The 16,302-nt window shown below is 50.5% G+C and overlaps 1 protein-coding gene across 1 annotated transcript; it reads right to left on the bottom strand.

Annotated features, from left to right (window-relative positions):
* Positions 1-5,710: 5,710 nt before the first annotated feature.
* Positions 5,711-16,102, bottom strand: Ptafr (platelet-activating factor receptor). Its single transcript, XM_013033187.1, has 2 exons — positions 16,042-16,102; positions 5,711-7,159 (listed from the first exon to the last, which is right to left on the bottom strand). Exon 2 carries the CDS (start codon positions 7,111-7,113, stop codon positions 6,094-6,096), a length of 1,020 nt encoding a protein of 339 aa, XP_012888641.1. The 5' UTR covers positions 7,114-7,159; positions 16,042-16,102; the 3' UTR covers positions 5,711-6,093.
* Between the last annotated feature and the right edge of the window lie 200 nt (positions 16,103-16,302).

The following is a 16,302-nucleotide window of genomic DNA, read 5'->3' as shown; positions in this document are numbered from 1 at the left end:
AAGACAGGCCTTAGGACACTGGTGCCCCTGTTTCTTTCATGTATGGCCATGCTGCATTGTGGAGATCAGACTGTGCCCTGCCCCAAGTTGCACCATATTGTGAAGAGCAACAGTTTTCAGGCTGTGTCTTCCCTGAGTGACTCCACTTTCCAGATCATTTGTTGCTCCATTCTGAGTGCAAATGCCAAGGCAGATTGACACTGTCCAGCTCAAACCATGAAGTAGACAGATACATTATCTATTTCTGCAAATAAAGGACTATTATCTGTGAACTTACCAAATTATATCAGGACCACCCAGGCCCATGGATTTATCAGAAGCATTTCAGCAAAACCATGCCCAATGAGGGGAGTAAGATGGCGGATGGATGGAGGCTTGCTGGGTAAATGAGAAGAATCCAGCGTTACAAAAGTGACCAGATTCTGAGAATGGAAAGAGTGGGAAGAAAGGAGAAATGACAAGGACTTTGGTGAGACCTGGGAATTTACAAAGAAACAAACACAGCAGGAGAAAAGCAGCAATGGGCCCTGAGACAGTGCCTGGCTTACCTTGCTGACGGAGGGGAATTCACAGACTGCCAATACCAGATGAAAACCAGATGTTCCCCACCAAGGGATCCCTCAAATTGAGCTACAGGAAAAGTAAACCAAACAGGACAGTCGCTCCTGCTCAGGGACTTGGAAGGCAGTACTGATCTTCTGTGCGATGCAGGACTGCAGAAACTAAATCCTGTGTCCTCCATCACTTTCCAATGACAAAGTCACCATCTCAAGGATGTTTCTCTGGGATCCCAGACTCAAGAAGCCACCACAGCTGGACATGGTGGCTCACACCTGTAATCTTAGAAACTCAGGAGGCTGAGGTCTAATGATCCAAATTAGGAGCCAGCCAGGGCAGGAAAGTTTGTGAAACGTTTTTTTGTTGTGGTTGATCATGGGGTCTGAACTCAAGGTTTGGGCACTGTCCCTCAGCTCTTCAGCTCAAGGCTAGTGCTCTACCACTTGAGCCACAGCACCACTTCCGGCTTTTTTTCTTTTTGCTTATGTGGTGCTGGGGAATTGAACTCAGGGCCTCATGCATGCAAGGCGAGCCCTCTACCACTGAGCCACCTTCCCAGCCCCAAGTTTGTGAAACTCTTATCCCCAGTGAACTACCACAAATCTGGAAGTGGAGGTATAGCTCAAGTAGTAGAGCTTCAGCCTTGAGGGAAAAAGCCCAGTGAGAGAGCAAGGCCCTGGTACCAGCATAGAAACAACAACAAAAACAGGGGCCGGGCACTGGTGGCTCACACCTATAGCCCTAGCTACTCAGGAGGCTGAGATCTGAGGATCACAGTTCAAAGCCAGCTTGGGCAGGAAAAGTCTGTGAGACTCTCACTTCCAATAAACCACTCAGAAAACTGGAAATGGCGCTGTGGCTCAAGTGGTAGAGTGCTAGCCTTGAGCTGAAGAGCTGAGGGACAGCACCCAGGCCCAGAGTTCAAGCCCCACGACCGACAAATACATACATACAGAAATACATAAATAAAATGAAAAAAGAATGCCTATCTTAAGTATCAAAGGAACAGACAGGATTATGCTCATTTTATAAATAAGGAGTCTCAGAACGTGAAGCAATTGCCCAGGGTCACACAGAGGCAGAACTGAGAGTCAAAGGATAATCTCCCTAGTTTGTAGCATTTGCTCATTCCTGTGGTGTGAACACTCCCCAGGTGGCCGACAAAGGTGAAGCAGATGCTCACAGTGGAACCAGGCAGGCCCTGTGCACAGCGCACAGCAAACAGAACTACTTCTTGTAATTTCACACATGGGCCCTTGGCTATTCATGGGGTAGGGCCTCAGCTCCCTGACTTCGCCCTGGAGCCTGTGGCAGACCAGCAAACATCTGTGGGTTAAAAGGACACTGGTATCTGGGTGCCAGTGGCTCGTACCTGTAATCCTACTTACTTAGAAGGCTGAGATCTGAGGATTGCAGTTTGAAGTCAGCCTAGGCAGGAAAAGCCTATCTCCCGTTAACCCCCAGAAAACTGGAAGTGGAACTATGGTTCAAAGTGGTAGAGAAATAACCTTGAGTACACAAAAAAGCTTAGGGACAACACCCAGGCCTTGAGTTCAAGCCCATGACTGACAAAAAGAAAAAGATAAAAGAGGATACTTATTCTTTGCTCACTGTGTCAACTTACCTCCCTCCCAACAGCCACATGCACCAAAATCCCATGTGGGTAAAGGATTTTCCTGACTCAACTCCGTGCATATCTGTATGTGTGCATGTGTGTATTTGCCCATACTGGTACTGAGGCTTGAATTCAGGGCCTAGGCACACTCTCTTAGCTTTTTTACTCAAGGCTGATACTCTACTACTTAAGCCATACCTACACTTCTGGCTTTTTGCTGGTTACTTGGAGAGAAGAGCCTCATGGACTTTCCTTCCCCTGGCTGACTTCAAACTGCAATCCTCGGAAGTGGCGCTGTAGCTCAAGTGGTAGAGCGCTCGCCTTAAGCTGAAGAGCTGAGGGACAGCCCCAGGCCCAGAGTTCAAGCCCCATGACCGACAAAAAAAAAAAACAAACTGCAATCCTCAGGTCTCAACCTCCTATGTAGCTAGGATTACAATCATGGGTGCCTGGCTGTCAGTGTTTATTGAGCACTTACTAGATGCAGACATTGGCACATTACACTCATGATAACACCTGAGGTGTTCTATGCAGGGCCCTGGAGCAGATGAGGTAATTTCAGACAGAACACAGAGGGAAAAAGGTTTTGTTTTTGTTTTTCACTATATGGGATTTGAACTCAGGGCTTCTCACTTGCTAGGCAGGGGCTCTATTGCTTGAGCTCCACCTCCAGCCTAAGAAGTTCAAAGCTGCAGGGGGGGGGGGCAGGGGATTTGTTTTGGTGGTAGTGAAGCATTTTTGTAAATTTATTTATTATTTATTTTTTGGGTCCGGTCATGGGGCCTGAACTCTGGGCTTGGGCGCTGTCCCTCAGCTCTTCAGCTCAAGGCTAGCGCTCTACCACTTGAGCCATAGCGCCACTTCCGGCTTTTTTCTTATGTGGAGCTGAGGAATTGAACCCAGGGCCTCAGGCATGGAAGGCAAGCGCTCTACTACTGAGCCACCTTCCCAGCTCCTAAATTTATTTATTTATAATGGGGCTAGAATTCTGGGCCTGGGCGCTGTCCCTCAGCTCTTCAGCTCAAGGCTAGCACTCTACCACTTGAGCCACAGCACCACTTCCAGCTTTTTCTGCTTATGTGGTGCTGAGGAATCGAACCCAGGGCCTCATGCATGCAAGGCAAGCACTCTACCACTGAGTCGCCTTCTCAAGCCTGCAAGGCATTTATAACAGAGATGCTTTCATGCTTATACGTACATTCTACTTGTGGTCAGTGGTATTTGTTTTCATTTTAAAGTTTTCCTTTTGGCTAAATATAAATCTTTGAATAGACTCAATTAAAAAAATATTTATTAAGTCAACAAACACAATACACAGATACTGTAAAAATGGCAAGGGATATGCAGATGACCAACCTTCATGAATGCTGTGCGTCAGACAAATAGAGCATTTTTATTTTGAGGTTGCAAGTAATACCTTGCCATTCGAATCAGCTTAGGAAGAGAAGAGATGGCGTCTTGATCAGGGCCTCTCCCAGGACCCTGGGGAGACTCCAGGAAAGCCAGCTGGCCCCAAAGTCTGGGGCCTTCTTTCCTGCAGCCCCCATGGGTTTGTTTCACTTTGCTCTGCACACCCTCTCTCAGAGCAGGGTCATTTTCTCCCCTACATGTGTGTGTGTGTGTGTGTGTGTGTGTGTGTGTATGTGTGTGCGCGCGCGCGCGCGCGTGCGCACCAGTCCTGGGGCTGGAACTCGGGGTCTGGGCACTGTCCCTAAGCTTTTGTGCTCAAGGGTAGTGATCTATCACTTGAGCCACAGCTCCACTTCTGGCATTTTTTGATGGTTAACTGAAGATCAGATGAGTCTCACACACTTGCCTGCCCTAGCTGGCTTTGAATCACAATGCTCAGATCTCAGCCTCCTGAGTAGCTAGGATTACAGGCGTGAGCCACCGGCGCCTGGGCTGCTACTACATTCTTGCAGGTGGCCACCCCTGCACAGACTGACACACAGGTGGACACACTCACATGATTTGTGTCGTTGGGGATGTGTCTGCACACCGCTAATAAGCCCCTTAACCCTAGATGTCCCTCTCTTTTGCTCTTCTCAGATGGTTGAGGAGCTAAGTTCTTAGAAATAGGGAGGATCGCCGGGCATCAGTGGCTCACGCCTGTAATCCTAGCTACTCAGGAGGCTGAGATCTGAGGATGGCAGTTCAAAGCCAGCCCAGGCAGGAAAGTAAGACTCTTATCTCCAATAAACCACCAGAAAAGCAGAAGTGGCGCTATGACTCAAGTGGTAGAGCGCTTGCCTTGAGCTGAGGGGCAGAGCCCAGGCCCAGAGTTCAAACCTCATGACCCACAGAGAGAGAGAGAGAGAGAGAGAGAGAGAAGGAGGAAGGGAGGGATGGAAAGGGGAGGGAAGACCTGGAATGAGCAGTCACCCCAACCCCTGGGCATCTGCTGCTCATAACCCCAGGCGATAGGTTTTACCTCACATATAACAATGCTAAGAGGTAGAGAATTGAATGTCCAGGCCCTGAACACAAAATGACAAAGACCTCAATTTAGGTCTGTGTGACACTAAAGCCATTGGCTAGTCTGGCATACAGGAAAAGCATTTCCCAAATTCACGGGGGACACTGGCTGCAAAGGAGAAGATTTCTCAGGAGTATGGGGATCTGAACACTAGAGAAGAGAACTCTCAGCCCCTGAGGAAAAGCCTGTGGGGCCTTTTAGTCTTAGAACAAGAGAGGAAACTCATTTGAATATAATTGCCAACAATCACAAGTATGTGGGGCCTGGCATGGTGGCTCACATCTGTAATCCCAGCCATTCAGGAAGCAAAGAGCAGAAGGATTATAGTTCAAGGCCCCTAAAAAAAAGTTAATGAGACCTCATCTCAATAAACAAGCTAGCCATGGTGGTAAGCATCTGTAATAACAGCTACAGGAGAGACAGAGAGACTAATCTTAGTCCTGTGGGAGGCATAAGTAGGAGGCTGACCATCTGAGGCCAAACTCAGACAGAAAGTGTGAGATCTTATCTGCTAAACAACTAAATCAAAACGGGCTGGACAATGGCTCAAGTGGTAGAGTGCTTGCCTAGAGCAAGGCCCTGAGTTCAAATCCCAGAATTAAAAAAATAATACAAAATAAAACGTCACAAGCAGGTGTCTAGGGACCCTAAAGGGGAACTAACACTTTCCACTTTGGGGCTGTGTACCTATCCCCCTGCATCCTAGAAGCTGGGTTGGGAGGGTCTCCCAAAGACGGAGCGGTCTCCAGGAAGCCTGAGGCCCATCCAGCCCAGGGCCTATTCCCAGGGAGACATCTTGGCCTAGACAAACCTAAACTCTACTTTGTACCCCTTTTGCCCCCCAGCAGCGGGGGGCTCCCTCAGAGCTGCCCCAGGCCAGGGGTGAGGCCTGTGCAGACCAACAGCTTCCTGGAAGGCCAAGTTCCCATCCCTATTGTCAGTCTGTCTGTCTACCTCCCAGACAGCTTGCGGGGTGACCTAAAGATCCCACCAAGCCACCTCCCTGACAATTGTCACCATCACCTTGTGTCTACGGGTGGAAACACGTGGTCTATTCTAGACCCTTCCATGAGCCAAGGCAGCAGCGTTCCGCTCCCTACCCAGCATCTCCGCCGAGAGCACTCAGAAGTCATTACCAAAGGCTTAGGCGATGACCCAGTGGGGAGAAATGAGTCAGGCCCCAGCTCTGCTGCTCCTCATGCCAGCAGCTCTGCCAGGCTCAGCTTTAGCAAAGTAGGTGCCCCGTGAAGGAGTACCTCCTACTTCTAGACCTTTCCAGCAGTCTGGTACAGCCATCAGCCCTGCCCGAACCACCAGCCTGGGCCACTAGAGTCAGGGAAGAAGCGATCACGGCAGACCCCCGCTCTTCTTCCCCCCTACCCCAGGCCCAGTCAGTGACATCCATGGGAGAGAAGATTCCGGGCCTGACCCCAACCATCAGGAACTAATTTTTGAGGGGAGCAACGGGCATCTGGTGGAGACTCATGACCACGTCGGTGTCCGTGGTGACCCGGGAGCATTTGCGGCTGCTACGTATGCTGTACAACTTTTCGCTGAGGTGTTTGCGAAACTTCTTGGTGAGGAAGCAGTAGATGATGGGGTCTAAGACACAATTTGTGCTAAGAAGGCAGAGGGTAACCTGATGGGCGTCATTAATGGCCTGATGGAAACTGGTGTAGTAGCCCAATTCGGCCAGGGTCCAGGGCAGCTGTACCATGTGGTGTGGCACAAAGCAGATAATAAAGACCCCCAAGACAGTGCAGACCATCCAGAGCGCGCGGCGCTTGCCTTCCGCAGTCTGGTGCTGCTGTACGGGCTGCGCCAGCAGCGTGCGGATGATCACCACGTTGCAGGACAGGATGATGAGGAAGACCAGGAAGAAAGCGAACACGATGAAGATGTGGATCACCAGGACTGACACGTTGCCCTTCTCATAGTGCTCAAAGCAGCGGGTGAGGTTTTCTGTGCCGGCCTTATTAGGTACTGAGTTGGTCTCATCCTGGACAAGGTAGTAGGAGGCAGCGGCCAGGATGGCCACCCAGATGACCAGGGACAAAGAGATACCCCGTTTACGAGTGGTGGCCTGAGCTGTCTTGATGGGATGGGTCACCGCCTGGAAGCGATTATAGGTGATCACGCCCAAGAAGGCCACGGAGCAGTAGGTATTGATAAAGAAGAAGCAGCCGGCCACGTTGCACAGGAATTTGGGTAGAATCCAGTTTCCTTGGTGGTGATAGTAGATGATCCACAGTGGCAGGGTGATCAAGAAGAGCAGGTCGGCGACTGTTAGGTTCACCATGAAGATCTTGATCTCATTTAGTTTCTTGGAAGGGTAGAGGCGAGCAAAGACCCAGAGCACGTAGCCATTGGCGATCACCCCCAGCACAAAGATGACGCCATAAACGATGGGGAAGAGAGTGTATCGGAACTCGGAATCCACCCGGGAGGAGTCATTTAGCTCCATTGCTCTGGGCTGGAAGGGTCAGTGGGTCATAGCACCCTGGCTGTGCCTAGAAGATCACACATAGATTGTGGTAAATAAGAAGCCAAGAGAGAGCCGGGCGCAGATGGCTCATGCCTGTAATTCTAGCTACTCAGGAGGCTGAGATCTGAACATTGCAGTTAGAAGCCAGCCGAGGCAGGCAAGTCCAAGAAACTCTTATCTCCAATTAACCAGCAAAAAACCAGAAGTGAAGCTGTGACTCAAGAGGTAGAGCACTGGTCTAGAGTAGAAAAAGTTAAGGGACTGTGCCCTTAATTCAAACCCCAATACCAGCACAAAATAATAATATTAATAATAATGAGAGAAATGATAGTATAATTCAGTGGTAAATGCCTAGGATGCACCAGGCTCTGGGCTTGATCCTCAGTTTCAATAATAATAATAACAATAATAGAAAAAAGACCATTTCAAATTGTGATCAATTTAATATATGAAAATTTAAAATAATCACAGTAAAATCTGAATAGGGCACAATCAAACTGGGCAAGGGGCTTCTCAGAGGAAGTAACAAATAAAACCAGAAACAGCTCTACCATAAAGTCAATGATGCTTAAGTCTCTACCTCCTCCTAGGGCCTACATCTACTATTTGTGACTTAAGTGTCTTCTCTTAGAAGTCAGGCCCTCAAATTGTATTAACTTTAGGGATCTGCACTCCTGTATCTCCCAGGCTAAAAAATCTAAAAAAATGAGGATGGAGGGCTGGGAAGGTGGCTCAGTGGTAGAGCGCTTGCCTTGCATGCCTGAGGCCCTGGGTTCTATTCCTCAGCACCACATAAGCAAAGAGAAAAAAGCCAGAAGTGGCGCTGTGGCTCAAGTGGTAGAGCACTAGCCTTGAGCTGAAGAGCTGAGGGACAGCGCCCAGGCCCAGAGTTCAGGCTCCACGACTGGACCCAAAAAAAAAAATAAAAAATGAGGATGGAGATTTAGAGGAAGGGTATTCCAGGTAAAAGATATGATGCACAAAAGTCCTGTAGTGGAAATAGTGCATTATGTTCTCATAAAGGGATAAGCTTGTCATACCTGCAGAACTGGCCCTAGATGGTTCCTAGGCCATGGTAAAGAGTTGGCCTTTGGGGTCTGGGTGTGGGTGGCTCACACCTTTAATCCTAGCTACTCAAGAGCCTGAGATGTGAGGATCACAATTTAAAGCCTTCCCAGGCAGAAATGTCCGTGAGACTCTTTTTTTAATTTTAATTTTTGTCGGTCATGGGGCTTGAACTCTAGGCCTGGGAGCTGTCCCTGAGCTCTTCAGCTCAAGGTTAGTGCTTTACCACTTGGGCTACAGCGCCTCTTCTGGTTTTCTGGTGGTTTACTGGAGATAAGAGTCTCATGGCCTTTCCTGCCTGGGCTGGCTTTGGACTGTTGAGCCTCAGATCTCAGCTTCCTGAGTAGCCAGGATTACAGGCGTGAGCCACTGGTGCCCACCCAACTAGCTAGGAGCTTCTTGAGAGCAGAGAGTGGATGTTTTTCATCTCTTAAGTTCCAGGGTCAGGCACTAGGGAACAAATTCAAAAATGGCTAAGTCCCTGACAACCATTCCCAGAAGCCTGGCATGAAGGAAGGGTGTCTATATATCTGGAAAAGGCAGCCGAGGGTAGAATGGGTGGGAAGAGCAAGGAGGCTTCTGAAGTCACAAAGACCTGGGTTCAGAATTGGATCATTTATTTCCTGTGTGACATTGAGCAAGTTCACTTCACTTCTCTGAATCCTGTTTCTTCATTTGTAAAACCCTACGGTCCTAACAATGGTCCCAAAGATGAGGCACAAATGGCCAGTCCTTCTTACCCCCATGACCCCTGTTGTTTGGAGCCAGAGGACTGGACTATGAGTAGCACTGATCCTGAGCTGCCTCTCCCACCAGCTCCAGACTCTGCCTCTGGCCACTGCCAACAAAGCTTTCAAAAGCTCAGGACAGGATGAGTATTTGAAGGGAGGAGGAGGCTGCTTGGATGAGCACAGTTCCCTAATGGATCAAAGCCGGGGAGCTGGCCCAGGCCCAGCCCTTGGCTGGGGGTGAGGCAGGGCCAGAGATATTCATAGAATTAGAGACTTCTGCCCTCCCAGCTCCCACCACTGTCCTATGGAGGGAATGTTCAGTCCCCATCTCCCTTGAGAATGTCCCCAACCCCTGCGGGAGACTGGAGGGAAAACACTGGCCAGTAGGGGGAAGGGACCACTGGCTGGAGGGGTGTGGTCATGGCTTGGTGGGTGGGGCCACTGGTTGGAGACCCAGAGCCAGTAACAGGAAAAAGCATGGAGACTGGATAGGGAAGTTGGGTTCATCAGCGGGCCATCCCCTGACATTTGTAGGGACAGCTGAAATCAGAAGTAGGAATGTCTAAATATTTATAAGCTATAAGTCAGACCTACATGCAAGTCTGGCCACGTGTCCACCCAGCAGCACCTTGCCAACCCTACAAACCCTCAGAGCCTGGGCCAGCAGTTGGGGTTGAGTAGAACGCACACAGGGCCCACATGAGCACCTCTTCCTGTAGTCCAAGACTAGCTCACGCCTGGAATCCTAGCACGCAAGAGGTCGAGACACAAGGATTGTAAGTTCAAAGCCAGCCTGGGCAAGACTTTATCTCAAAAACACAAAAACAAACCACAAAATATGTCTGGTCTATAGCGAGAGTTCAGTGAGTATTGGCTACTGTTAATATTACTCCTCTCCCCCAGGGAAAATCAGGGGTGCCACCCGGGTGCCCGTAGCGCAATGCCTCACCCAGCATCGAAGCCAGGGACAGCGCCCAGGCCCAGAGTTCAAGACCCAGGACTGGCAAACAAAAGACAAAAAAACCTGCCAGCAATTTACCTCTGAGCTACACCCCCAGCCCACTTCTCCCCTCCCGGAGAGGACTCCCCCGAGACAAGGTATCAGCAAATCACTAATGCCCATTATAGGACTTCCTTCACAGCAAATACACAAGAAATGTACACTGAGTAGATAAATTAGCCTCACCCAGCAACTGAGAGCTGGAGTCCTGAGAGCTAGCCCATTTTCCTCACCTATAAACATAATGGGAAAAGTATCATCACTGGCCTCACAGGATAGACCTGAGACAGATAAACCTCTAAAGTACTTGGCATGCAGTAGCTGATCAATAAATGTTATCTCCTATTCTTTAAAAAAAATATTATTATAAAGGTGATGTACAGAGGGGTTTCAGTTACATAAGTCAGGTAGAGGACATTTTTTTTTTTTTTGTCGGTTGTGGGGCCTGAACTCTGGGCCTGGGCACTGTCCCTCAGCTCTTCAGCTCAAGGCTAGTGCTCTACCACTTGAGCCACAGCGCCACTTCCGGCTTTTTTTTCTTTTTGCTTATGTGGTGCTGAGGAATCAAACCCAGAGCCTCAGGCATGCAAGGCAAGCGCTCTACCACTGAGCCACCTTCCCAGCCCTTGTAGTTCATTTTTATCTCCTATTTTGATGCTTGTTGTTTCCCATTTGTGCCACACACTCTTGAGATCCCTCATCCAGCCAGGCACCTGTTGCTCGTGCCTGTAATCCTAGCTACTCTCAGGAGGAGATCTGAGGATTGCAGTTTAAAGCAAGTGCAGGCAGATAAATCCAAGAAACAACTCCAACTAAACAACAAAAAGCTAGAAGTGGAGCTGTGGCTCAAGTGACAGAGTACTAGCCTTGATCCGAAAACGCTAATCAAGAATATGAAGCCCTTAGTTCAAGTCCTAGTACTGGCGTGCGTGCGCCACCCCACCCCCCACAATCCATCATATACTAGGTTCATTACTATTTCTCCCAGATGGAAGAGGAACTGATGGACAAACAAAGGGAGCTGGTAACCTGTCCTTGGGGGCATTCTGCAAGGTCACCCACAGTTGCCAGTACAGAATCCATCACCATGCTGGTCATATTCATTGATGCGTGAATGGAACCCTTTGGGGAGACTCTAGTACCCCCAGAAATGAGGTTGGCTTGAGACAAGAGCACCCCAGTTTTCCTCATCACTGGGAACTCTGCCTTGCTCCCTGATATGTATATTATACTGATGGACCCGAGGCATCCCCTGTGGTTGGGCCTGGGCAGGGGAGGAGTGAGGAGCACCTGCTTCTCAGGGCCTCTCTGCCCCGGCACTGGCACGGGCCTCTGCTCTACCAGGAACTGCATGGGACTTCTTCCCTACTTGGGAGCCCTGGGTCCTGCCAGTGCCCTGGAAGGCAGCCCAGGGCCCTGCCCAGGGGAGGACATAGGACCTCAGACACTGGCCCTGGAGCCAGTGCCCTTGGCTCTGGTCCCGGCTCTGCTTCTTTCAAGCTGCCTGTTCCTTGGCTCACCTGACTCCTTTCCCTCATCTGGAAAGCAGTGACAACAAAACCGTCCCCACAAGTGGCATTGCCAGATCTTCTCCGAATCCCACCACAACTAACAAGGCAGTTGAAGGAACAGATGGGATATTGCATGTGGTGGCTGATGAATGGAGCAGCTGAGCTCCAGTTCTTGCTTTGCTTTTTCAGCTCAAGGCTAGTCCTCTACCGCTTGAGCCACAGCACCACTTCCAGTTTTCTAGTGGTTAATTGGAGATAAGACTTTCCTGCCCAGGCTGGCTTTGAACCTCAATCCTCAGATCTCAGCCTCCTGAGGAGCTAGAATTACAGGTGTGAACCACCAGCTCCCAGCTGAGTTCCAGTTCTTTTTTTTTTGGGGGGGGTCCGGTCGTGGGCCTGAACTCTGGGCCTGGGCGCTGTCCCTCAGCTCTTCAGCTCAAGGCTAGCGCTCTACCACTTGAGCCACAGCACCACTTCTGGCTTTTTTCTTTTTGCTTATGTGGCGCTGAGAAATCAAACTCAGAGCCTCATGCATGCAAGGCAAGCGCTCTGCGACTAAGCCACCTTCCCAGTCCATGCTCCAGTTCTTAAGGGACCTTAGTCCCCAGCAGCCTGGGGCGTGGCCTGGATCCTGAGAGCGTGGGATATGGCTGTTGTCTCAAGCTGTCACCGGAAGGGGAGGAACTTCTTAGGAATCGAGGTGCTACCCCTTTTTCATCTCTAATTTGGACATGGTCACATCTTTCAGAGTGCTGGTAGGTGTTTCATGTCAATATGAGACTTGAACTCAGGGCCTTTATCCCTTAAGGCTGGTACTTTGCCTCTTGAGCAACCCTCTATTTCAGGTTTCTTGCTGGTTCATTGGAGATAAGAGTCTCACTGATGGGATGAGAAGGAGGCTCAGTGGTAGAGCGCTTGCCTTGCATGCCTGAGGCTCTGAGTTCGATTCCTCAGCACCACATAAGCAGAAAAAGCTGGAAGTGGTGCTGTGGCTCAAGTGGTAGAGTGCTAGCCTTGAGCTGAAGAGCTGAGGGACAGCGCCCAGGCCCAGAATTCTAGCCCCATTATAAATAAATAAATTTAGGAGCTGGGAAGGTGGCTCAGTAGTAGAGCGCTTGCCTTCCATGCCTGAGGCCCTGGGTTCAATTCCTCAGCTCCACATAAGAAAAAAGCCGGAAGTGGCGCTATGGCTCAAGTGGTAGAGCGCTAGCCTTGAGCTGAAGAGCTGAGGGACAGCGCCCAGGCCCAGAGTTCAGGCCCCACGACCAGACCCAAAAAAAAAAAAGTCAGGGGTCACACTGATGACAGTGAAGCCATCCTCCCCACAGCCCCCAGAAAATGCTCCTTGAGAGGCTCTGCGGCTCACACGAGAAGCCTGGCTAGAGGCTGCAGAGCTAAGGAATGAGGCTGGAAACTACGAGCCCTTATAGACAAACCCGTGAGACCCTGGCTCCAACAACCAGAAGAACGCTGAGGTAGAGCTGTGGCTCAAGTTGTACCAGGCTTGAAGAGAAAAGCTAAGGGACAGTGCCTAGGTAGAAAAAGAGAGAGAGAGACAGAGAGAGAAAGAAAGAGAAAGAGAGAGACTGGCACAATTTCTTTTACATACTTCCCACATGAGCCAAGTGAATTCAACTCTAACACTTGGGCATTGAGGGGCCCTCTACTATCGAACTAAGGGAGTGAGGAGGGTGCTCCTTCCCCAGGTATTCTGCCTTACACTCTCTCTCTCTTTCTCTCTCTCTCTCTCTCTCTCTCACACACACACACACACACACACACACACACGTGTGCATGCACCTGGCTGTAGTTCCTCATCCTTCTCAGCTGTCTTTGCCTGTGACACTGCCTGGGGGGGGGGAGGGGGGAGTGACACCCACACACATTGTGTGTGTGTGTGTGTGTGTGTGATCCACACACATTGTGTGTGTGTGTGTGTGTGTGTGCATGTAGAAACAGAGGCTTCTCCGCTCTCATCAAGCTGCTGAGGACATTGACTCAAGAGAGGCTGATAGGAGAGGCCAGTATGCAGGGCCCAGCATTGCCCTCCAGCCCTGGCTCCACGCCCATCCCCAGAAGCGTTCCGAGGCCACCTTAGCTCTTGCCTTTCCTGAGCCCACTTCTCCACTCACTAGGGGGTTCCCAGTACAGAAAAGGAAAGTGTCCCCCCCCCAAAATAAGAACAGCCTCCTCTCCAGTAGAGCCAGCGGTGGGAGAGGTCTCAGAACTAACTGACGATAGCCCTGCCTCTGATCAGGCCCCTCCCACCCCAACACTACTCGGACCTGGGGGTACATTTTGTTAATGCCATGGACTGCAGATCCTTCACGGAACACATCAGAAATAGAGCTGTGGCTTCAAGTGGTAGAGCATTAGCTTTGAATGCACTAAAAGACAGTGCCCAGGCCAAGAGTTCAAGCCCCAGTACTGGCACACAAAAAAAGGAAAAGGAAGAAAGAGGAATGAGAAAGGAAGGAAGGAAGGAAAGAAAGAAGGAAGGAAGGAAGGAAAGGAAGGAAGGAAAGAAGGAAGGAAGGAAAAAATGGTATGAATTACTGTGCATTAGTACCATGCTGCTTGTGTTGATACACCATTTTACTATGAACAAAACACTTCCCACCCAGCCTCTTCCTTCATCCTCCTACAGACCCACAAGGCAAGGATTGTTTTATTTTTGTGTGTGTCAGTCCTTGGTCTTAAACTCAGGACCAGGGCACTGTCCCTGAGCTTTTTTTCTTAAGGCTAGTGCTCTACTACTTGAGCCATAGCTCCATGTCTGGCTTTTTGGTGGTTCATTGGAGATAAGAGACTCATGGACTTTCCTACCCAGGTTGGCTTTGAACTGGGATCTCAGCCTCCTGATTAGCTAGGATTACAGGCATGAGACACCACCACCCTGCTAGGTCAGTATTTTTTTATTTTTTTTTGGGGGGGTCCAGTCGTGGGGCCTGAACTCTGGGCCTGGGCGCTGTCCCTCAGCTCTTCAGCTCAAGGCTAGCACTCTACCACTTGAGCCACAGCGCCACTTCCAGCTTTTTTCTTTTTGCTTATGTGGTGCTGAGGAATCAAACCCAGGGTCTCAGGCATGCAAGGCAAGCGCTCTAACCACTGAGCCACCTTCCCAGCCCTAGGTCAGTATTTTAATTCCAAGTCAACTAAGGAGAAACGTGAGACTCCTGACTTACCCAAGGTCCCAGGCTTATAGGCAAGAGAGAAAACCAAAACAACCCTGGTAAGCCAAGCCTGTAAGCCCTGCACACAGGAAAGTAAGGCAGGAGGGTTTCAAGTTCAAAGCCAACCTGGTCTGCAGAATGAGATCTTGTCTCGAAATAAACAACAAAACCTGCTGTCCTGCGGGCCCAGGGCCAGCGGCTCCAGCACTGACTTCTTTCACTGTTGGGTCACCCATCTGTTAACAGAGATAAGGACATCTCGTCTCTGACCGTCACCTTGCTCAGCTTCCGTACACAGGCGTTCAGCACATAGAGCGCAGCCACAGCTAAAGCATCGAGTCAGAGCTGCTTGGTGTTTGCAGGGGGCATGCTGGGTCCTCCTTCACTTTTCACAGGTGAGCCAGTACCTGGCCAGTGGGCTCCAATTCAGCAGCCCCACACACCTAACTTCCTGCCGGTGAAGGCCAGAGTGAAGGGCGGCCTGGGCTGTGTCCCCAGCTCGAGACATTATGGGGACACTGATTGTGGACCTCATTCTTTGTGCTAATAACTTGGTTCATTTCTCATCCTCGGGGACCCGCAGCTAGTGAGTTCTTAAGTACCCTTGACCACCCCCACAGTCCTGCTGGAGAGCTAGCATTATCCTATTCAACCCTTTAGGAAACTGCACAGAGAGGGAACTCAGCTTACCCAAGATCACACAGCTAGTAGGGCAGATGGCAGTAATCCCTGGGAGCTAAGAGGTCGCTTCTCATCCCTCCTATGGCCTCTCGGGTAGCCTCTGTGGGTCCCCCAGCACTGCCTGGGCCTCAGAACCCAAGAGAGGTGCTGGGTTCCCTGGCAAACTTGGTCACCAGATAGTCTTTCTGATGATGAGACTGGGCCCAAGAAAGGTGCCAGAAAGTTCCTTAAAAACAAAACCATAGGGGCTGGGAAGGTGGCTCAGTGCCTTGCATGCATGAGGCCCTGGGTTCGATTCCTCAGCACCACACAAGCAGAAAAGGCCAGAAGTGGCGCTGTGGCTCAAGTGGTAGAGTGTCAGCCTTGAGCTGAAGAGCTGAGGGACAGCGCCCAGGCCCAGAGTTCAGGCCCCACAACCGACAAAAAAATAAATAAAAAACAAAAACCACAAGTGGGCACTAGTGGCTCACCCCTGTCATCCAAGCTACTCAGAAGGCTGAGATCAGAGGATCACGGTTCAAAGCCAGCCCGGGACGAAAGTTGTGAGACTCTTATCTCCAATGAACCACCAGAAAACCAGAAGTGGTGCTGTGGCTCAAGTGGTAGAGCCAAGGGACAGCGCCTAGGCCCAGAGTTCAAGCCCCACAACCAGCCAAAAAAACCCCAAAACACCCTCTAGCTGAGACTCAGCCTGGGGGCATCTGTATAAGCTCCCCCTTGCCAGCCATGGCTGGGACCCCCCTTACCTGGCTCAGCAGCGGGGTCTGGGTGTCTCTCCACGCCTGGGTCCCAGCCCTAGCTTCCGCGCCTGTGTCTGGCAATTGCAGAAGTGAGAAAACAGTGTATCACTGCCAAGTCACCCGGGGAGGAAACGCAGTGACCGGGGCGGGGTGGGGGGGACCCCTCCAGCGGGTGCTACAGGAACCTCCAAGCAGAGCCCAGCTCTGGAAACTGTGCAGGGGAGCAGTGGGAGGGGGTGTGGGCAGTGGCTGTAGGGAGAGAGAAAG

This window comes from Dipodomys ordii, unplaced genomic scaffold, assembly GCF_000151885.1.
Source record: "Dipodomys ordii isolate 6190 unplaced genomic scaffold, Dord_2.0 Scaffold6, whole genome shotgun sequence".
In the NCBI taxonomy this organism is placed as follows: domain Eukaryota; kingdom Metazoa; phylum Chordata; class Mammalia; order Rodentia; family Heteromyidae; genus Dipodomys; species Dipodomys ordii.
The sequence above is the reverse complement of the archived record's forward strand: the minus strand, read 5'-3'. Positions and strand labels throughout refer to the sequence as shown.